We start from the raw sequence: 24,297 nt of genomic DNA, 5'->3' as shown, positions 1-24,297 counted from the left end.
GCTGTCTCGTGCTCTTCCCTCACTCTACCACCCTCCCCCTCGTCTTCCCAGCTGCCCGAGCACTTCAAGGCACTCTGTGCCAAAGAAGCAGAAACTGTGTCCTGATAATGCTTCACTGTTTTCTGGACTGCTTCCAGCCTTCAGGCTCACTGATCTCAAACTTGTACGATGGGTGAAAAGCAAAAGACTCAGTTGATTCCTTTTGTCTGGCACGCTTGTACAAGAGCATCTTAATAAGGCTGCTTCCACACCGACCACCAATCCATAACGAAAAACCTGCTCATCGCATTATATGCTTAAGTTGTCTCACGGCCGCAAATTGTCAAGGAGGCATGTATGCATCAAATGCTGTGTCTTTATTCTCAGCAGGTAAAACGTGAGTTCACTGAGACAGACTGTGAAAAAAGGAGGGTAGTCAACTTCAAAGCACTCAGTGAGGTTGCCAAGCTGTTCACACATCTTCATCCCCTGTGTTAAAACTGGAAACCTGCACAGGAAATCAAACACATGTGCTTAAAGGGAGATGCTACACAGTCATTTCCGCCAACAGCATAATACAACATATAAATATAGGAGGGAGAGCCTGTATTTCATATTTTATACATCTGTGCACAATATAATGGCAACAAGATGAACTGAAGGCCTCAAAGTGTTGCAGTGATTAACAGTGTCAGCTCGCAGTAAGAAAATATCTGGTTTCAGATCGAGGGTAGGTTGAAGTGGTTAGTAAAACAAATCATCAATTATATTATGGAAGCTGTGTAGAAAATGTAAAAAAAAACCAAACAAACTTGGTGAGACCAAAAATTAGGAAAGTATGTTCATATCCATTTAAAAAGGGAAGATAAAAATAAAAAATGTATGTAATCTAAAAATCACTTTCAGGAAGTTATCAGTCTTCTATGGTAATGTATTAAACTGTAAGACTTTTTAGTCTTACATTACCAAACACTAAATTCACTTCATGTAAAATATGTAACAGTGCCCTTGAATGTAGAGCAAGCGTCAATCTGTTTGTGAAGGTTTTGGTCAAAATCGATGTTGCAGTTGTCAATGTGTCGGTGATTTTAGGAAATAATACGCTAAATGATCAATTTACACAATAGGTTAAGCAGGTTTCATTCATTAATGTAATTACTGTGATTTGTTTTCACAAAATAAGATCACAAACCGGAGGCATGAGGACATTTTCATTCTCAGAAATCAAAATGAGCAAAGAAGATCATTTTCATACGACTGAATTACAATCTTTTGCTTATTTTTCTTGTAGTATTGAGGCTTTTTGGAAATCAACACTATCAATCACACTGAACCCTGGAGGCTACGTCATTGGCAGCAGACACTGAGAGGCACCAGGAGCCTTCAACAGTCAAAAATTTGGAGTATTCTTAAACACTCTGGCATCAGAGATGGATTAGTATGATTCAGACAAGATAATTACATCTGAGAGCCGTCTTTTTATGAAGGAGTGTTCACAGAAGTGTGTTTTACCGGATACAATTCCCCTTGATGTATACTACAGCAGTGTTTCTAATCCTGGTCCAGCAGATTGAAGCTCTTTTTTTTTTTTTTTTTTTCAAAAATCATTCAAAAACTGGGGCTATTTCATATCAATATAAAGTGGAGGCTCCGGTTTTGTCTTTTTTCCCATGGTGAGCATGTCTGACGGTTCCTGAGCACCTTCTCGAGCACCAACAGCTCGGGAAGGAGGAAAAAATGCCAGTTCCATGTTACCCCGGTCTCCTTCCTTGGCTACATTTGTATGTGAGGGCAAGGGTGGAGATGGACTCTGATAGGGTCAGTGACTGGCCTGCCTGGTCCAGCAGAGGAGAGCTCTAACATTTCCTGGGGTTCGCAAACTTTTCTAGAAGGTTCATCCGGGGTAAAAAAGTCCTGTAGCTGCTCCTGTGCATGCTCTCATGTCTTCACAGCTCCGGTTCTCCTGGCCGCCTCAGGTTGGTGGAGGATTCAAGCACCTCACCTTCATGGCTGTTCCTTTCCTGGTGGTGCCTCACATTACATATACATATACAATTCATTGTGGAAGTGGACGACTCCAGCATGGGAGTCGAGGTAGTCCTGCCCCAGCATCGTGCCAAGGACAACCGAGTCCACCCCTGTGCATTCCTTTCCTGGAAGCTGTCTTCGGCAGAATGTAACTACAACATCAGGAACAGGGAGTTGCTGGCCATAGAGGAGTCAAGCTTTCCTTCTTGATTTGGGTGCACCATAAGAACCTTGAATACCTCCATTCAACATGGAGGTTGAACTCTTGACTGACAATTTGAGCACTGTTCTTTAACCAATTCAACTTTACGTTGTCTTATAGTCCTGACTCTAAAAACATTAAACCAGATGTTCTCTTGTGGCTGTCTGATTGTTCTCCTGACCTCGAGACCCTTGACATAATATTGCTCACCACCTGTTTCATAGGGGCAGTCTCCTGTCGGGGTGAGGAGACCATCAAGCGAGCTCTTGAGGACATCCCGGTCCCATGAAGGTGTACACTCCGACTGTTTGTTTGTTCCATAGTCTTTCAGATGTGTCGTGATCCATTGGGCTCACTCTTCTCCCATGTGCTGCCATCCGGGGGTCAAGACAACCGTCTTCATGACAGCGGTTCTGGTGGCCGAGTATGAAGGACGTGCAAGAGTTCATGGCTGCCTGCCCTGTCTGTGCACAACGCAAGATCTCTCGACATACAGTTCCTGGTCTTCTGCACCCTCTGCCCATGCCTCAGTGACCCTGGTACAACTTCACCATAGAATTTGTCACTGGGCGGGGCTCCCTGGAACCGATCACCTGGGCCAACCAACTTGTCTGGATTGAGTTTGCCCATAACTTTCTTCCATGGTCCTTCTTTACCATGAAAATCATTTAACTTTTCTCCATGGTCATTTCCCTCTGACCTCAGGGCAATTGATCCTATAGGACTAAATATTGCTAATTGCTATTTGATTTTTAGTGTGGCTGTTAAAATTAACACATTTATACAGAATACTCTATCATCATGCTTGATCTGATTAAAACGTTTAAATAAAGTTAACCTGTCTGCAGCGCAGAATGACTCAAAATCTCTGAATAGTCTGGAGTAGCGCATTTCCAGCAGCTTGCCCGAGTTGACTTATCGTCGTATGTACTGCCTGCCCATGGAAGACACTAAACAAACACGTCGGTCCTCTTGATGGGCAATTTGAGTACCAAAAAACCCAGAATGGAACAATCGACCAACATAAAGTATTTTGCACATTCTGCAGGAAAGAGTATATTTTTCACTTGAGCACTTCCAGCTTAAAATACCACATTAAACGTGAGTCAGGAATTCTGCTGACAGTTCTCATTTGCAGGCAACATCGTAAATAAGAAGCAATCAGCTCTTCTCTCAGACAATGTCAACAAGTTAGTTTGTCTGAATAGCTGGCTGAAGAAAGAGTAAAAGGGACACTTTCATTTGGATAAATGTTTGTTTTTGAAAAAGAAAGAAATTATTTGCAAACACCAACTGTTAAAGATGTTCAATAAACATGATTATGTGCATAAATATTCCCTTCTTTCTTGGGTCTGTTCACTCGTACAAAATGAAACACGATTGATGTAAAGTAGATGAAAAAATGAATGACATTTAATCATGATTAATCAAAATTAATCCACAGCAACTCTGTGATGCAACCTGTGGTGTGTATAATTAATTTTCTTTTATCAACATAGATAAGAATAATATTTTTAAGGAGAGCTAATAAAATGTATAGTGCGGTTCAAGGAACGTTCTCAGTTCTCCCCTGCAATCTCTATTTACTATCCACCATTGTGCTCAGTTTATATAAAATAATACACTTGCATGTATGAAGCTCTGTGGGTAGTGAAAAACAACATGTTTGCTCTGGCAAACGATTGCATAAAATAGTAGTATTTGCATATTTTATTGTTTTCATACAAAATGCAGAATGCCTTTTATATGAGGAAGGAACTGTACATTCCGCCTTCTGCTCAAGCCAGTTGGATAAAGGAGATATATGTGATAGACAGATTAATGAAGAAAAATGCTTCATCAAATCTCTGTTTTGATGTGACCGCCACAATTTTAGGTATCGTCTGTGAATTAATTTTATCTCATTTGTCTCTGCACGTGATCCCACACTGACTGAACAGTATTGAGCTCAGGGCTCAGTGAGGACCGCACCATCTGTTGCAAGTCTTCTTGTTCTTCTGTTGTTGAAGACAGCTCTTTCTGACTCTGGATGCACATTTGGGAAAACCTTAATATACCATAATGCTGCTGTCGGGTGAAAACCGAACTAAAGAAGGAGCTAAAGCATGATTACTGTGTACTGTAAATACTGCACTTATTGTAATTATATTCACAGTTTCCAAAGTATTAATCTGGTATATTGTATTAGCATGAGAAAAATATATCAACAACATTTTAAATTGGATGATTCCTGTTGTGGCAAGACTGAGTCTGACTGCCTTATTTAAACAGTGAATTTTACTTGAACGTATTAGATGCATTGGTTTAAAATTCTACTGTGTTCAAAGTCACACAATCTGGAGGCCAAAGATCTTTTTAGGTCAATGAGGTACAATCCTCATCCCCACCCCCCCCCCCCTTTGTTTTGACACGCCATGGCATTTAATCTGTAGTTGAAACAATAAGAACATTTCTACATCATGTAAACAACATGCAACAAAACATTTTTTTCGGCACAGGGGCTGAACTTTCCCTTTTTTCCTCATGTCTGGCTCTGCCCACTCTGCTGCCATTCGGACGTGGCACTGATACACCCACCAGGAGGATTAGGGAAGGTTTAGCAAGTGTGCCAGCCTCACTCCCTGTGCCACGCCATCCCTCGGCACAGAGGGGGGTCCCGCTTGGCATGGCAAGGTGAACTAGCCTCTGATTGATGGGCATGGTTTCAGGCCGCTACTGTGCTCCCTAAGGCCCGTGCCTCCTTTTCCTTTCTCCTACTGCTGTCTTGGCAGCAGTGCCCACCCCCTCTTCCATGCCAGGCAGCCAGCTAAAGCTCCTGGTGGGCACATCAATTACATAGCGGCACCTCCCCTCTTTTCTCATGTCTATCTGTGGGTCTGTCTACTGTCTCAGATGATGCCAATCTGGTCCCTCTCCATCTCCACTGCTGTCTATAGCTATCTACAGTGCGTGTGTGTGTGTGTGTGTGTGTTCTGTTTTATGCGTAAAAATATACCTTTGCATATCCACAAATTCACATGTATTCATGCACACACTCCCTGCACCCTCTGTAGGCAGGTCATAATGGTTGGTGGGAAAATCCTCCCCAGAGAGCACTCATTGCCACAGGCTCAGCTGTACAATAGGCTCAGGTGTGTGCATGTGAGATGTGCTTGTGTGTGCAAAGCATGACTGCTTTTTTTTTTTTTGCATTGATTAATAAGACTCCATTACTTCACCTGAATGCGTAATAAAAGTACAAATTACTAAAAACAAACAAACAAACAAACAAACAAACAAACAAACAAAAAAACAGTGATCGAACTCCGCTTCTGCATTGTTCTATTTTAAAAGTGGATTTACATGACGCTTTCAACCTTCCTTTGGATTTTGGCGGTGAGTCGCTCTTGGCAAATCATGAATCATTTACTTGCAGAGATCGTACGCCATCTGGAGTATTCATCAGGGCACTGTCTTTTATTCTGGGCAGACAAGTCGAGAGATTTGGGTTTTTGATTTTTAAGGGAAAAAAGGCCAAGTGTTGTTTTTCCCTCTGTAATGTGTTTATTAAAAAAAAAAAAAAAAAAAAAAAAGAGTCTGACTCAATTATTCAGAGAAGTATAAACTGCAACCTGTTTGGACTTTTTATTTGTCTTGAAATGTGTCGAGGTAAGCATTTAAAGCTTGGATCTTTGGAAAACCACACACGCACGCACGCACACACCCATCACTTGGCATACAGCTTCTGGTCACAAACGTTCTTTCTAATAACTTCTTTTGCAATTTAGCAATGATATTCTCAATGGTGCTTCATGGTGCCTGGTGAAGTGTAAATTGTAAATTACTCTTATAAAAGGAAAAAAACAAACAAACAAACAAACAAAAAAGAACTATGATCAAACTCACACACAGAGACTCCACTTCCTGGTTTATATTACGTATTAATGCTTGACTGTCTGATAGGATGTCCTCAACTAGCAGAAAGATCAATGGATAATTGCAGGGAGACATAATTTATCAGTCAGGGGCAGATTTAAGCCTCCACCTTAAATCAAACTGATCCACAAAATATTTTGGGCCATTTATAGACACAATGCAATGCTGTTGTTGTTTTATTATTGTGAAATATTATGTCAGTTGTATATACTTGGAAATCCTAATCTTTTTTTTTTATCAAGGAGATGCTGCAGACTTTTAAAAATGTTTCAGAAAGAAACATAAACACAAATAAAATGATGCAAAATAGCTTAATTTCCATATTGTTATTAAACAGAGAAATCAGAGTCACCGCCAAATGTGATTTTATGTTGCAGTTGGCTCAGTTTTGACCCCGCCAATGTTTTTGATGGTATTACTATTATTTCCTTTATTATTGTTGCTATTAACATGGCGCAGTGCAAATTAAACGTGTGGTCTACTATGTACATTTAACAAAACAATATTTTGTGCAGCCTCCGCAGGAGTTGCTTTTTCTGTTTACTTTCAGCAATTTCAACAGTGAAATTCAATATCGCTGGTGTTTGCAGGATTAAGTTTTGAGAGGAAGAAAGACAGAGGAGTCAATGAGAAAAGGTGGAGAGAGGGAGGAGTGAGAGCAAGAGGAAGAAAAAGAGATGGTGGGTGAGTGAAAGAGAAGAACAGTGTTGTTTGTTATGGTGACAATGGAAGAGGAGGAGGAGGTAAAGAAGGTCAATTTTTTTTTTCGGGAGTAAAAACAACCATTAAAAACAAATCACAAGTTGGAAAAAAAAATTTAATATGCTGTAATGCAGGGAGATGGAGCCCACTTACATGGTGACTCCAAACAGCAGATGGAGACGGAAACAGAAATAACAGCGTTGGAAGAATGAAAGTTTTACAGAGTTGTGAAAGTTGTGAAACAGACATGAAGTGGATGCATGGGCGTAAGCACCGAATATCTTTCAGGTGGAGAATTTGTAGGAAATTAACGACCAAATGATCTGAAAAAAAAAAAATCCTGAAGGAAGTTTACTTATGATGATTCTTTGGATTTGTTCAGTACAGAGAGTTTATCTAAACCCCAATTAGATGTTTCATCTGGTCACGTGGCTTCTGTACAAAGAGTGAGGACATCAACATGGGATGAGTGGGAACAATGTTGCTCATTTTTGCTGTGAAATGATAAAGAATATGATTTAAGATACAAATGCAGCAGATGATGGGTGAAGAGGCAAAAGGTTATTAATACAGAAACACCAAAAAGGAGTGGGCAATGAAGATGGCTGAGGGAGAAGTACAGAAATAAAGCAGGGAAAGAAGAAATGTAAAATTATTAATTGACAGCCAGCCAAAATGTAAAGTACCGGGATTAATATGAAGGCTGGAGTGCATCATTTGGATTTGACAAGATCAATTTGGAACAAAAGTCAAGGGTGACCTTAATATAGTCCATACTCTACTACTATTTTATACATTAACAAAATAGTGCATGCATGGGTTGATAGTCGTGATGATTGTTCTCTTGTGCTCCTCAGAATGATTGTGAATAAGCATTGCAGTGGAAGAATTGACATTAAATGCGATGTGTTGGATTTTACTTCAATATTCAGCCGACAGATGGAAATAAGAGTGTGTGGGGTTTTTGAGGGGCCATGCAATGGACTAGTGGTTCGCACTCTTGTCCCACAGCAGGAAAACCATGCGCGCATGTAAAACACTATAGAAGATGGATGGATGTGTGGGATTCTCATGGTACACATCAGGGTTAGAACATGACTTAATAACCTTCTAAGGAAAATTATGTGTGCCCCCAAAATGGGGGCACACAATAAGGGTTGATATGACATATCAGCAGAGCCACAACCAAGTTTTTGCAATGAGGAGGACAAAAGTAATACTTTTGAAATTAGAAATTTGAGAACAGGAGTGACTTGCGCACAATAGCTTAGAAACAGTTATTAATAGTGGCAGAGTTATAGAAAATCACTTAAATTAAGAGCAAAACATTACCTCGTTAATACCTAGGCATTTAAGCTTCTAAAAACAACATAGTGTAGTTATTTGTGTTTGATTCAGTGCAAGCAAGGTTAAGCAAGAGTGGTGAGAATAAAATAGATAGGATGGATAAAATATGCTCATTACAGAATGTTTTGAAACTCATTAACGTTACACAGATAGGAGACTTATAGACTTTAATTATTACAACTAATTTTTAAAAGAAAAGGATGAGTAAAGTGGAACAACTTTTGCCACAGGAAGTAGTTCAATTAAATGGTCTTTGGAGGGATTAAAGGGAAAACCAAGACTGAAAATCCTAATTCATCAAGAGGAACAGAAAGCAGTTGAACAAAGCGCTGGATGGAAATGTGAGGAGGACTATATTCTATATTTTAAACTTAAAAAAGAAAAAAATTGAAAACGTCAGGTGGAAATTGGATGATACATTTAATCATAATGAATGCCCATTTTAGATGCAATTTAAAATCCATCCTCTCCTGATGGAGATAATGATTATTGTGACTCTGAACATTCAATATATATAACTATATCTATCTATCTATCTATCTATCTATCTATCTATCTATCTATCTATATCTATATCTATATCTATATATAGATATAGATAGATAGATAGATAGATAGATAGATAGATAGATAGATAGATAGATAGATAGATAGATAGATATTAAGTTTAAAATCAAAATTTTCAGGGTATGTGGAAGCCACACGGTGGCGACAATCTGAATTTAGTCGCTTTTTTCATTTAAAAAAAAAAAACAAAAAACGAGAAGAGGAAGAAGAAGAGGGTGTACGGAAGCCCGTGAAGGGAAGCTGGGGAATCTCAAGCGGGACAATGGCGGCGGGGCCTGGAGTGTCCATGCAGAGCGGCAGCCCCGCGACAGAACTGTCCATCCCGGCTCAGCCAGGAGGGAACCAGTCTCACGGAGACCGGGTCAAAACCGAGGAGGTAACAGGTAAGAATAAAACCCAGCTTCACTCCATCTTGTTTTATAGTTTAATGATTGAAACTTGTCACTCAGGCTGACAATGGCGAACGGCTAACTTGGCCAAGTCGACAACGATAGAACACACTTATTTGGTTTGTTTTCGACAGGCTACAGAATAAACGATTCTTCTGATTGACATTAGAACAATCAAACGCTCATTAACGAAAGCAGACTGCTATTTGTTGCGTTATTACAAAGTGGTAATAGCTATGTAAATTAACTCCTGGTGGCTAATGTTTGTGGCTAACATCAACTTGGAACAAACAAACACACACACACATATTTCTGACTCTGCTTATTCATAGGTATACTGCTGTAATAGTGCAGAATAAGAACACTGGTCGGGCTGACTGACCGTAAAGAAATATTAAGTTGCGGTAATGTTATAGATCATTCAATCGAAGCCAGGGGTGTCCACACTCGGGGGGGTTCGTCCGAAATGTCCCTCATAACTCCTTATCTATCGACTTTCAATTAACCCGGGGACTGTTTTGTGGAGCGGCCATTATAAGGACTGTCCGAATTCTCAATAAGCAAAGAAAAGGAGACACAGGATAGCACTGATGCATCCTTTCGCAAAGGAGGCGAGCTCATGCGGCCCCACAATTCCTTGCAGCCACAACATTTAAAGGGACCCGCTCATAAGAGAAAAACGGAAAATCACAATGGTGGAAGAAGGAGCAGATCATGTAAGTTACCAAAGCAATAATCTGCATTAGGCAACTGTAAATCATCAAAAACCCAAATGCGCTTTTTATAGTCCCATTTTGAGAAACCTGTAGTTCTTTCTGCCACCACGGCCGACGTCACTAACTTGCGCCGCCGTAGCATTATTATGGCGTCACTAAGTGAAAGTTTGGTCGGACTGCTACACCAACGTGATGGAAGAAAGGTGTAGGAAGCCTTCCAACACCTTTCCTTAGCCGTGACGTCACCCACGGGGTTAAGTGAAAGTCGATAGATCAGGAGATAGGGGAGACTTTTCAGAGGTACCCGGGGTATGTTCGTGTTTTAGTTCTCTCCCTGCTTCAGCATACCTGAATCTAATGATGACGTCATTACCGAGGTTGTGAAAAAGCCCAATAACGAGCCCTTCATTGCAATCAGGTGTGCTGCAACTGGGAGAGAGCTCAGCCCTGCAGGATCCCGGCCCTCCAGGACCGAGCTTGGACACCCTTGAATCAAGACTCGATCTCAGTTGTGTTTAGATGCGCACATGCTGCATTGTGTGACATGATCGTTATCTGAATCACTGTCATACACATGAGTTTGGGAACTGTATGACGCTGAAGAAACTTATGGAGTTGTTTTCCCCATCTATTGAAAAGCACGTGTGAAACACTTTATTGTGCTCACGTCATACCAACACTGTATTAGATGCCTACTCAACATTATCAAGTATGTCACATTTAGTTTATTGTTGAACCACTGGTCCAATATGACAGTAAAAGTACCTTGAAGTGTAACATTACTCATATAGGATTTTCTGTTCTATCCAGTTTACACATCTCACCCTATCCCCTGCTGCTTCTTCTCTTATACCAACAATCTCCTGACCTATGATTTTTGAAAGCTTCACCTTGGCCTTGTGCACAACCTTGCCCTCTATTTAGTAGGAAAGTAGTCAAAGGTGTTTTCGCAAAGCTGAAGATGTCTTGTGAACTCATCATGTATGTTTTTGTATATTTTTCTTTCCCCCAGAGGCAGAGAAGCAGGGTCGTATGGCCGCTCTTTTGGAGAAGCTCCATGCCAAACACAACGCTTCACGCCCGTGGCAGGAGACCAGCAAGGTTGTGCGGCAGGCCATGGTGAGACACACACATCTTTATTCAGAAGAAAAGAAATTAAAGATGTGAAACAAAACATCCCCTATTTGCAAAACTGAGTACTGAGTCTGCAAATTTTTATATATTCAGGTGTTTGTCGTGACAAGTATGCCATGAAGCTGAAACCCGCATTTGCCTTTTCGTTACAAAGGATTTAAAAACATTCTTGTGCCAGTTGTACGCATGAATGTTTTACAATTCATTTTGACTTGCAGCTTTCATTCTGCTGATAACTTGCTTGACTAAAGCAACGTTTCCGAGGCTGCACCAACTTACTTATTTCAAGAAGTCTCCCAAACCCGAGACCATGATATTTATACTGCCATCATTGGTAACCACGGTGTCCTGTATACATAATTCACCACAGCTGCATTGTTGCTTTTGAGCAGGAGAAGTTTGTGTAGCTTTGAGACCACTGTCTCAGAAATGAGGCTTCCATTTATGACCAAGGTTTTTTTTTCCAGAGGACGTTAAGAACTGTGCTGGTTTCGCATTATTTGTAAGCTTTAACAGGAGCTACACACACACACACACACACACACACACACACACACACACACACACACACACACACACACACACACACACACACACACTACATATTGATCACAAGTTTATAGCCATTAATCATGTGCTCGCACAAACAAGTGCTCACATTAATAACGTCCCAGCATGCAACTTTCACAGTGACGTTTTAACATTGTAAGCAGATTGTGCCGACCACGCCGGTGAGAAACCAAGCGGAACATTAGCGCTTGTTCATTAAGCACATTCGCTGGATCTCAATTGTTCTCTCGTCCATTTGCTCCCAGGAGAAACGCGGCATGATGAATACAGCCGCTCACCAGCTCCTGCTCAACTGCTTGGAGACTCTGCAGCGGGCACTGAAAGGTGAGTCTGTCGACTCTTATCTGGACAGAAACAAGCAGGGAAATCTTTAGGAGTGGAAATGTTGCTTTCTATCATGAAGTGTTGAGTTTCGTTACTTTTAAATAGAAATGACAATCCAGACAGTAAAGGAAAAAAAAAGTTGTCTTTGCCTCCATTAACCAATCCCATTGTTCTTCACTGTCCCTTTCCTTCTCTTTCATCTGTGTGTGATATGTTCACCTTAAATTTGCCTTCTTTTTCAGTCTCATCTCTGTCCTCCATGACCGATCGTCTCGAGTCCATCGCTCGCCAAAACATGTATGTATATTTTATATATTGTTATAATATTGTATGTATATGTTTACTGTTTTTCCTCATGTTTACTATGTGGGACTGAACCAATAAGTGCAGAAAGCTGATTAAGATGTATAATGAGGCACATACTGTGTATTTTGCTCATTGAGTGGCCGAATTTGCTCTCTGTAACGTTGTTTATGTAGTGTTTTGTTCCGTATACTCAAACCGCTTTTGTGGTGAAACAGACTCTTCATGTGTTTGTCTCTCCTGCACAGGTTGGGTTCTCACCTCAGCCCGTCAGGAACTGAGTGCTACATCACCTCCGACATGTTTTATGTGGAGGTGCAGCTCGACACCAGCGGCCAGCTCGTGGACGTCAAAGTGGCTCATCAAGGCGAAAACCCCACGGTGAGCACGGCTCGCATGGCATTGGGGTTCTCATTAGGATTTATCCGCGAAGTGGAATTTTAAGAGTTTATTCGTACAACTCCAAAAGACAAAAGCCTCTTTTGTTCATGTGCCTCTCTCCCAACGTTCGGCAAAGCGGAATTAACTTCTGTTTTTTAACCTGTTTATGGTCACAGAGCTGTCCTGAGCTGATTCAACAACTTCGGTACGTACAAGCGACACTCGAGATCAGAACTCCCGTATGATAAGCTTCTCACCGCCGTATCTGCGCGAAGACCTTCTGAACCACCTTTTGCTTTTCAACAGGGAAAAGAACTTTGAAGAGTTTTCCAAACATCTCAAAGGACTTGTTGATTTATATAAACTTCCAGGTGACAAGTAAGTAGACTTGATGAGTCAAATGTGGGTTTTTTCTTCTTTTTTTTTTTTTTAACCAGTGGACTGACGTTGAGTTAAAGTGTACATTTTAAGAAAAGTAGAAGAAATTACTCTCTTTTCTCGACATTCATGGTTCTATAATTAACAGAAAGCTTATAAAAAGATGGTTTTTAATACAGGCAAACAGCAGTGGGAAATTAAACGGATCAAAACTGAAGCCATATTTAGAAGCTGTTGAATGTAATTGAAAGACCTTGATCTTTGTGTTTCAGTAAGCTGAAAACCAAGATGTATATAGCTCTTCAGTCGTTGGAGCTTGATCTCACCAAGATGATGCACATGTTCAAGTAAGTTTACAAAACCTGTTTCTGGACATTATCAGCGTCAGAAAACGATTATAATATATATTTTTTATTATTATTATTGTTGTAATTAAATGGAGCTGTCTCTTTAGTATCTTTAGCAGTTGGACCAGGCAGAAGAAGAATTCAGAATGTTGCAATTGCTCCTTTACTGATTTGGAGTATGTAATAAAACCAAATGCATCAATAAATCTACCCCCCCCCCCAAATAAATATTTCCCCCAAGCTGCTGCATAAATGAATAGATAACAGGAGATAGCATAGATTTAGAATCCAATTTCACGATGCAGTAATGTGTATGTTTTTAGATTGGCCACCAATGCAAATATGGTGGAGACCATCCTTCACGGGAGTGTGGGCTTGCTGACGGCGAGGAGCGGTGGCCATCTTGTCTCTCTTCAGTGCTACGTGTCCCCCTACGACGTATTCGAGGAGGGAGCCGGCGCACAGCTCAACCTACCAGACAGCAGCGGTAAGCGTCTGCAGGGGTTCGACAGCTTGGCAACAAATTAAATCCACCAATTAAAACTAAAACCTTGAGTTGGCTTGTGTGGGTGTTTTTCGCAGTGCCTCGTTCTCTGGGCGTCAGCGTGTCTGTGAGCATCGAGGGAACCTCTGCTGTCTACAAGCTCCCGATTGCTCCGCTCATCACTGGATCCCACCCTGTGGACATCAAAGGGTAAGAAGATGATCCTCATTTTTCTAATTCTTCCTCGTGGGTAAACGCATCCGGTCGTGCTCTGAAATGAATATGGGCGTTTTTTTTTTTTTTTGTTTTGTTTTTTTTTAGAACGCCATCGTTTTCTACCGTGACCAACACCAACTGCGTCGATCTCCCGGCTTGCTTCTTCCTCAAGATGAGTCGCCCCATGCCTTTTTCACTCTCCTTCATCCAGAGGATGGGCAGCGCTACTTGTGAGTGACGTTTACTCTGGGGGGTGAAAAATCCGTCGGTCCATTGTACCGTCCGAATAATGCTCGTTTCTCTTGGCTGTTTGGCTTTTCCTCAGCGATCCCAGTGTTTGAGACTTCGCCCAGTCTCTCGCCTCTCTACCAGTTAATTGTCCGAAGCCAACTGGAGCTGCTGGAGGAGGGCAGCTCCCTGCCGCCAACCTCGCACAACATGCACTTTTATTCTGTAAGTGGAGACACGGCACAGCACCGAAAATGTGAACACCTATAGGGTCTATATTATTCAAAAACAATTTTTTATTGAATATTATTCCATGCACTTGCAGGTGTTGCCAGATCAACAGCACTGTTACTTCATGAACGGCGATGCCCCGGTGCAAGATGGACATTCCCTTCAAGGAGCGCTGGTGTCCAAGATCCCATTCCGCCACCCAGCACAAGTCCCGCCCCTGCTGGATATCATCCGGCACCAGGCAGCATACAACACCTTGATTGGTAGCTGCGTGAAACGGACGTCTGTAAAAGAAGGTTTTTAACTTGACTTCTGGTTTCTTGTATTTTATTAATCAACAGTTTGCTCTTTTTTTTTTTTTTCCATAATGTGTTAAATTATCCACTCTTTTTTTGTTTTTGTTTTTTTTCAGACGCTGCAGGCCTGCTGCAATTTGAAGTCTGTCCACTGACTGACTCAAGTTTCAGTGTCTCCTTCCAGCATCCAGTAAACGAGTCCCTGGTCTGTGGTGAGTACTCGCTGTTAAAGTGTTATGCTTGCACTAAAAAATGTTAACATGCACTTTACATGTCTTTTTGTTCCTTTAATATTATTCTACAAATGTGACTGTTTAAAAAAAACAAACATTGGTTTTGGAAATAAAAGTAGTTTTTTCTGCTTTGTTCACTAATATATGAAAAATCAAGTGTAAAGCCAAATGTTATATACCATATTGTTCTCTGTAGCCAGGCTGGATATTTGCATTTGCTTCGTTTTGAAGATTTTTCAACGGTTTGTCAACAACAATGTGAAACAGCTGCAGCTGGAATATCTACTTTTTCAGACCTATTTTCGCAAACAAAAACCCATTTTTTTTTTTTTTTTTCCAGACCATTATTTTTAATGAAACAGTACAATCAGCGCTGTTCTTTCTTCCCTCTAGTGGTGATGGAGGTGATTGACTCCAGACAGGTATCATGCAAACTATATAAAGGACTGTCAGATGCTCTCATTTGCACTGACGAATTCATCACAAAAGTGGTCCAGAGGTAAGATTCTTATTTACTACTTAATGCACAAGTTTGGACTATGTTTGTTAGTGTGTGTGTGTGTGTGTGTGTGTTCTTTTAAGATAACTCTTCACTTTTCGCTTAGGTGTATGTCCATCCCTGTAACAATGCGAGCCATCCGGAGAAAAGCAGAGACCATCCAGGCTGACACTCCAGCCCTCTCATTGATTGCACAAACAGTGGAAATCATGGTGAAGAACAACCTGCCCCCTTCTGGTAGTCCCACGTACAACATGGCAGCAGACGGGTCTAATCCAATGGGACTGCCAGGACTCACGGGGGGCAACACACCTACTGGAGGAGGACCACCAGGGGGACCTAATTATTCTGGTCCGATCGCCTCGTTGTTTGGAATTTCGCGAACAGAACGACCAGCCCAGGGGGGAGAGTGTCTAACTCCTGGAGCAGTGGCTGGCCAGCAGCAGCAACATCAGCAACAACAACAGGGTCAAGGCCATTCGGACGACTACAGCAAAGTTACCCAGAATCCCATACTGACGAGCCTGTTGCAGATAACTGGAAGTGTGGGTTCCAGTCCCAGCTCCCAGAATGCACCGCCGCCCCATCAAACCCCGCCCCCAACATCCTCCCCTGCCAGCAACACGAAGAATCATCCCATGTTGATGAACTTGTTGAAAGATAATCCCACACAAGATTTTGCCACCCTGTACGGTTCAAGTCCATTAGAGAGGCAGAATTCTTCATCTGGTTCTCCCCGGACGGAAAGCATGAGTGGGACCTGCCCTGGAGGTAACGCAAAGAGTAAGAAGAAGCGCCCACGGGGGACTGAAAAGGGAGGGGCTTTGCCCGGAACAGCTGCAAGCGGTGGAAGTGGCGGTATTGGCATGAAGTCACAACAGGCGTCGTCCATGCCACAGCACCACCAGCACCATCCCGTCACTCACGAGGATGATTTCCACCGGGAACTACTCTCCATGGATGTGGACGCGTCTCAAAACTCTATCTTTGATGTGAATTTGACAGGCGATGGCCTCGACACGCCCCATAGTATCACTCCAGCACCGAGCCAATGTGGAACGCCGCCCTCTGGTCCCAATATGCCTTATTCACAGTCTCATGTTCAGTCTCAGCAGCAGCAGCCACCGGGTACAGCTCCACCACGTATGGTTCGACTGTCGAGCTCTGATAGTATCGGCCCTGATATTACAGAAATCTTGTCAGATTTACCTGAGCAAACTGGGAAAGGCAGTGGTGGGAGCCATGGGCAACACGCCATGGGCAGTGGAGGAGAGGATGGAGGCGCCCTTGGGACCCCCATCCGAGACTCCTCCAGTTCAGGCCAGGGTAGCACAGTGTTTGACTCTGCAGACATTTTCAACACCAACAGCAATGAAAATCCCTTTACGGACGCTGCTGATCTTATTGCTGAGGCAGCTGCTACTGCTGCAACTCCCACCAGCGACTCCTCTTCCACCAACTTTTTTCCCGATGCTTCTGACTTCAACCCAGACCTCCTGACCTCAGGCCATGGTTTTTCCCAAAGCTACTTCGATGATAGTTCTCCAAGTGCTGATGGAGACATGGACCTGGTCAAGGGATTTGGGGGAAGCAGCCAGCAGAACACCCCATCAGGAACTCCTCAGAATCCCACTCCACACGGACAAAGCACTCCTGAGCCATCGCTCAAAGACCCCTTTGATATGGGTATAGTTTTTGGTGGCAACAGTGGCAGTGGTAAACCACTTCTGGGGCAAGCTCCTGATCTGGGAGACACACATGGTGGAGGGTCGCAGAGTCCAATAATGATGGGACTTGGCGCAGCATGTAGTGATTTTAAAAGTGCCGAACCCAAAGTTAAACAACAACAGGGTCTCATGCGACCAAAAGATGACAGTGGGGGCAGTGCAGGTAGCGGCACTGGGATGGGAATGGGGACAAGTTCAACCGAAGGCAAACAGGTCAAACGTAGCAGAACTCCATCCAGTGAGGGGAAATCTAAAGATAAGCCTCCTAAACGCAAAAAGTTGGATCCTGATGGGAAATCCCCGTCTCACAGTTCAGGGGGACGACCTTACACACCTCCTAGTGGAGGCTCAGGCTCTGGGGGAAGCATAAGTGGAGGAGGCTCAAAGTCTCCTGGTAGTTCGGGACGCTCACAAACTCCTCCCGGAGGTGCAACCCCTCCGATTCCCAAAATTACAATTCAGATTCCAAAAGGGACCATAACAGGGGGGAAAACTTCCTCCCATAGTGGATACACTTCCAGTAGCTCGGCCACAAGCGGCACAGGAGGAACTGGAGGAACAAGCAGCAGCAAAAGTCACCATTCACACTCCTCCTCCTCTGGAAAGATGAAGTCCAAGGAAAGCTCCATGACCCAAGGCAGCAGCTCCAAGCCAGGCAGTGCAGGAGGTGGAGGTGGACTGTCGCAGTCTAAAGGCTCCTCCCAAGGAATGGGTGTCGGCAAACCTGGATCCTCACCAATCACCAAGCATGGGATGTCTGGGCCTGGAGGCAGTGGAGGTGGAATGGGAAGTGGCAATAAAATAAAAACCCAAGGCGGCAAACCTCCAGGGTCTCTTATGAACCCCAACATAAAGCCCAACATTTCTCCCTCCCACTCTCGCTCCAGTGGCTCCAGTGACAAACTTTCCTCACCAATGAAAATGCAGCAGTCCCAGGTTCCAGGGACCCCTCCTTCCTCCAAGGCTAAATCCCCAATGGGTTCAGGAGGAAGCGGCTCTGGTGGGTCCAAGTCATCCTTGGGTGGAGGTATGGGCTCCCAGAAGCCCATGGGTGGCGGCTCTTCTTCAGGGTCCACGTCTTCATCATCCTCCAGCTCCTCTTCCTCATCTGGTTCCATGGGCTTCTCCGGAGGGTCCCAGTCTCAGTATGGGAGTGGTGGAGGGGGAAGTGGCGGGGGAGGAGGAGGAGGAGGTGGTGGAGGAAGTGGTGGAGGTGGAGGAGGAGGGGGAGGGGGCTCAGGAGGAGGGGCTGGACAGAACAATGCAAATAATCCCAACGCTAAAGGGAAATCTCCCAGTCGAAACAAGAAACCCTCTCTAACTGCCGTGATCGACAAACTGAAGAGTGTAGGCAGTGGAGGAGTGGGTGAGGATGGCTGTGAGGTTGGGCCACCAGGAGGAGGCGCTGGTTCAGGATCCGCTCCTGGTGGAGGTCCCGGGAATGTTCCCAGTGGATCCTCAAACATAGGCCCTTCCAAGCACACCTCGTCCTCCCAGAGTGGGGAGTACAAGCGGGAAAAATCGGACAAAGAGGCGAAAGCTAAAGTGTCCGTGTCGGGGGGGAACAGCGGGGATAAAAAACTGATGGATCCAAAGACAGGTGGGGTTGGTGGGAACACTCTGGCCAAAATTATCATCAGTAAACCAGATGGCGGCTCTCCGAGCATCAAGGCGAAAGTGACCCTGCAGAAAGCAGGGGATGGATCCGGCGACTCCATGCGTCCCCAGATTTCCAGCCTCAAAGCTTCCCCTCTCTTCAGCGGCTCCACTCCCAAACACGATCGCTCCTCCCCCAGCCACAGCCGCTCGCCAGGATACACCCCACTCAACCATGACAGCGAGAGCGAGTCGGGCAGCAGCTCCGTGGCGGAGAAGTCCCACCAGAACAGCCCCAGCTCAGACGACGACCAGACCATGCGCCCCCTTCCCCCCCAAGACTACATGAGCTCCATCCCCCTCAGCTCGGGGGAGAAGCACAAGAAGCACAAAAAGGAGAAGAAGAAGCAGAAAGAGAAAGAGCGGGAGAGGGACAGAGACCGAGAACGGGACAGGGACAAAGAGAAAAAGAAGTCCTCCATGTCGATGGGCGCGTCGTCGCACCCGATCAAAACGGACAGTTGGTCGCGGTCGCCCATCTCCGCCTCAGATTCGTCGCTGTCCATGCTGGGAGCCGATCGTCCATCTCGGCCCAGTCCAATGTACATGAGAAATGAGGATGACGACCTCATGGACTCCGCCCTCACAGGCAACCTTTGATTTGATTGGGACGGGCCTTTTAGTTTCCCCATTTATCATGACATGCCTTTCAACATACAAATGTCTAGATTTTACTCGAGCAACAAATTGCAGCTTCATCTAACAAGGATATAGTTGTCCGAGTGAAAGTTCACATTTTAAAGCTGTTTTCTTGTATAAATATTGGATAATGTTTTGGGATGGCAGCCTCCGTTTTATACGAGAGTGGACTTGACACTCATTCTCTTCAGATGATCAGCTTCCTTTATGGCCAAACGAAATGTCAAACAGTATATTTTCCAAGGATTTTTACAGCCCCTAAATGTTACGTTTCCCTCTTCATCCAATACATTATCAGTGTGCATGTTCTATAGAAACATGCCAGAATGCCAGTATACTGTATGTTGTAAAAAACAAAACAAAAAGTATTGTAAAGGAAGGCCGGTTCAGTGTTCGGCTGCCTTGTTTTTTTCAGATACAACAGGACTTTTTAGATTTTGATACATTTTAAACTGTTGATGTGTAAATTTGTTTAGATAAAGATAAACACTGCAGCGGATTGTGGCGTTGATGATGAAGGAGAAGGAGACATGCTGGTACCTTTTCTATTTGTACACATTTTTGAAGCTTGAAATAAATGTTTCACTTCTGCAAGAATCATGTGATAGTGTATTTTTTTTTTTTTAACAAACTTCATCCTTTTGATGGATGTGTGTATTCTTTAACGTGTATTCAGCCAGGCCATAAAAGCTGCACTAGAGGGCAGCAGTGTACAAGTCTATTAAATCTTATGAGTTCCCAGAGGAAATATTTAGAGGTTAAACCTATTTGCACATATTTACAGTTGAACGTGTGATATAACGGGTGGATGGGATGGAGGAAATTAAAAGCCAAATTTAATTGCAAAACCTGTAAGAAAATAAGAGTCAAATATGCATTGTGCAGATGGAATGGTGCATTCACATGCAAAACTAAGGAATAAAGGTAATTTAAAACAGTGAAAACAGATGCTCAGTGTATCATGGTGTCGCTCATATCGTGAGCAATGTGATGCAGTGACGATGCCAGAAACCTAAATTAGAAACATGTTTTCAAAACGACACAGTTCAAGAGTCAAGTGAAACATGAAGTGTTAAAGCATATTGAGAGATTTTATTCACTTTTGACATTATGACTCTTATTCTTGAAGAAATCTGTTGGCCAGTGTAAAACTGAGCAGACATTCGTCAGCTCTCACTAAAAAAAATTCTACTGATTTCTCTCTGGATTTCTGTAAAACATTGTCTCCACATCCCAGAGTCCTCTAATCCCCAGTGTAATGTGATGTGATGTATTTGGAAGCTGACATAGTGCCTCTTGCACTGGACAAGAAAAGAAATGTATTGGAATGTCATATATGCCAAATAAACTTGTCTTATAAAAGATGAAAATGATTTCTAGCTGCATCCGCATCAAACTTGATAGTAGATTCTCGTCGAGGCAAAATATGAAAGGCAGCCTCACCTTTGCATGCGTTCATGATGAGTTATATGACAACATGTAAAAAAACCAAACATTGCTTCAGGCTTCCACTCAGCTCATCTTCTGATCAATCGCCTCACTTTTCTCCCGGCTCTCTGCTGACTGGACTGTTTTGTTATACCCAGAGGCCCAAGCTAAACTGCTTAGCTGTCACAAAGGGATGGAGTCCTGTTGTTATTATGAAGAATGTTGCTTGTAAAGAAGAAGAAAAAAAAATGGAATTCAGCTCAAATTGCATAAGAGCGTCATCAACCATGTGGACTTAAATAGGCAGCGGCTTGGCTTCCTGTTGGTGCCCCCCCCCCCCCCGGGGGAGGTCCTCTAACCCTTTGTACTGTATATGTACGAACGATGGAAGTGTCATATTCAGCTAAATACCGAACAAATACACTACAAGAGGTTACTTGAATGTCAGCACTGCCATTATAGTTTATCTGTCCTTGTGTTAAAGGAACTGCGTACCTTCCAGCTATGGAGCTGCAGAACAGCCTGTGTCTCAGATGCCTCCTGTAAGTCACTGATATATATTGAGTCCTTCACCACACAACTGCTATTTTTCTAATGCAATTTCTTAAAGTTGTGCATAATATAGACGCCTAATACCAGTTTTGAGTTTTGGCTTGGGATCATTTTCACAGCTTCATCGAGCCACATTCGGTGAATTTACAGTAAAGCTGGAAGTCACAGAGGCTTCCTTCACACAGTGACTAAGTGCCCACATCCTCCTTATTTTGTCCTATTTTCTTTCCTCCAAACAAGCACCTGCTCAGATATCATCCAGCACTTTGTTACAATCAATGAACTAATTTCTCCTGGGCCACCCAATTTATCAAATGTCAGGAGAACGAAAGAAAGCCTGGGAGAGCAGGCCCCTCTCGATCGCCTCTCCTCTCTGCAGACTCCCTATTCTCCCTCAAGCTTTTCAAACTGCTGATCTGCTCTTTTCTGCTGTGTGGCTAATTTCTCTATTGTTGACCCTGCCACTCAGGCTTTCTGCCTGCCGTTACACATGAGCCTGCCATTTGAAATATATCCACGCTTCCCACCGTTTCACAACCTTTTGTGGATTCTGTCATCAATCCTCAAACAGGAGCCCAAAGCCGACTGCAGGTCTGTGAGATGTTACCGGGCAGCCCACTGTTCCAGACATTTTGGTTTGGTGGCTTTCTTGTCAGCATGAATGATCACTTTCTTACCTGTGCTCAATCTATGATTGTCTTTATGTTTTGTTCAAATTTTCATAGTTTCCCAGAAGATAAATCTCTGACAAGAAACCCTGTGGCTCATTATGCAGCTCCATTTTTGACCTATTAAATTTTTTCTTTAATCTTTATTTAACTAAGGTAGCTTGATGCTGCAGTGATCACAACTGTCACCTCAGAGCAAAACCCTTTCAAACCAGCACATCTTCATTTTTAGACAATAATGTAATAAAATAGCAACATATTTGTTCAACATGACTGAGAGAAAGAGTGAAGGAGTTTCATTATCCTCAATGAATGACTGTGACTGATAAAAAAAATTGACATTATTGGTCAAGTATTACATTTTTGGTTGTTACATATCAATTTAAGGTTTATTTATATATTGCATACACAAAAAAAATCTATACTCTTCACATTTGATTCAGCCCTGTTATACACATCCTCCAATTTCAGATGGACTTTGGCAGAAATGTTGTGGGCTCCGCCTCTCCTCCTGTTATTGACGCTGCATTTGAGAAAATAGGCATCAGCGGAAGAACATGGAATTACAGTGAGAGGCTCTCCTATTTATATGTTCTATCTGCATTTGCTTTTGTTTTCTCTGTGTCGTCCAGCCTCCTATTTGAGACCCAGACACATGTCGGGACAAGTTAATAGTCATCTTTAAACGGGCTGTAGGCAGAACAATATGGATAAAAACTGTAAACCGACGAAATTGCTACAGTAGTGAAACAAGCATGTTGGCAGTATTGTTGTGTTACGAGAATATTTCGGTTACAGTAAGTTAAAGCACACTTCGTGGCTCGTTGTGACCTCATGGAGCTGCTGGAACGGCTGTGACTCCTGTAAAGACTTTTAAAATTCATTATATTTCACAATAAATACAGCAACTGTCAATGATTCATGGGTCTTGAACAGTTGGTTTGTGTGCCGGAACCAGCCTGCCAAGACAGTCAAATTCACTCCCTGGGATAACATTGCAATGTCTAAAATCAACACAAAGACCTTCGATAGAATGTAACATCCCAGATCGCCATCACTACAAATATAGATAGTTAATAAATATCATTAAGAAAGATATACTTCATAAACATATCAACATCCATATTTGCACCCCTTTATGACCAAATGCAATCACTGAAACCATGAAAAAACTCAATCACATCTTCTTGTCCTACTGAAATGTGATCAAATGGGGCTGCATGTAGCTCCTGTACTGAAATGAGATTACCAATCCTGCTATAGGTATTTATTGTCATATGTCCTACTTGGAGTTGCCCTGATCTAATATAAAAGTGTTGCAGACAAATTTTACATGCAATTGATTCTCCCTTTTTATGCTCAGATTCTATTTCAGTTTTAATTCCACGGTCATTTTGTTCCACTTGATGTGTTAATGCCTTTCTTCTCCTCACCTGACTGGCAGACCACAGGATGAGCGTCTGCTGCTGCGAGTGTCAGGCACAGCGGTGAGCAACACCGGGGGACTGTCTCGACCCGCTTCCCCTTCACCTTGGATGCCACAGACTCGCCAGAAAACAGAAGTTTTCTGACGACTCTGCTTTACTTCGATGCATCAGCAAGGTGGCAATACAGGACGGTGATGCATAACTCGTGGCGTGGCGTGAAGTGAGCCGGCTGCAGCTCAACGTGGAGAAGATCAGCAGTGAGCCGTGGAGGCCCAGAGGTTGGAGAAGCGGACTTGGATTCATTCAGTTCATTGAGAACAAACTGAACTGGATCACAAACACTCCTAAAAGAAGGGTAAGAACATATCAACATATGTCAGATCATGCATGTTCCAGTGGTTTTCTTGTTTGATGTTCTGCGCTGGTCACAAGCAGATACTGGTAAATTGAACAAGCTGATCAGGGATGGAGGTCGAATCTCCGTCGGTTTCAGACAGCGTGGCCGTCATGAGGCCTCTACAGAGGACTCAAATGCATGAGCACACAAATGCAAAGTGTATGCTCTCAGTCTTAAAGGAAAACACAGGTCCATGAAAGCTGAATGGAAGACAGATCATGGCACGAACCAGGGCAGTGTGTAAACTGCATGGTATTATGAAGAATGATCATGTTGTAATGTTCTCATGAAGCACGAGCTGCTGGGACTGAAGCCTGAGACTCAAGCCTCACAA

General features: G+C 43.1%; 1 protein-coding gene across 1 annotated transcript; it reads left to right on the top strand.

The window, feature by feature from the left end:
• The first annotated feature begins 9,000 nt into the window (after positions 1 to 9,000).
• On the top strand, positions 9,001 to 20,076 carry med1 (mediator complex subunit 1). Its single transcript, XM_080516646.1, has 16 exons — positions 9,001 to 9,123; positions 10,858 to 10,964; positions 11,795 to 11,873; positions 12,116 to 12,170; positions 12,425 to 12,557; positions 12,734 to 12,762; positions 12,864 to 12,935; positions 13,208 to 13,282; positions 13,606 to 13,769; positions 13,865 to 13,976; positions 14,088 to 14,212; positions 14,308 to 14,435; positions 14,536 to 14,737; positions 14,854 to 14,949; positions 15,364 to 15,469; positions 15,576 to 20,076. Exons 1-16 carry the CDS (start codon positions 9,003 to 9,005, stop codon positions 19,450 to 19,452), a joined length of 5,481 nt encoding a protein of 1,826 aa, XP_080372772.1. The 5' UTR covers positions 9,001 to 9,002; the 3' UTR covers positions 19,453 to 20,076.
• The last annotated feature ends 4,221 nt before the right edge of the window (positions 20,077 to 24,297 follow it).

The sequence above is a fragment of the Blennius ocellaris genome (assembly GCF_963422515.1).
Source record: "Blennius ocellaris genome assembly, chromosome: 21".
NCBI classification, from domain to species: domain Eukaryota; kingdom Metazoa; phylum Chordata; class Actinopteri; order Blenniiformes; family Blenniidae; genus Blennius; species Blennius ocellaris.
This window is presented reverse-complemented; position numbering and strand designations above follow the sequence as displayed.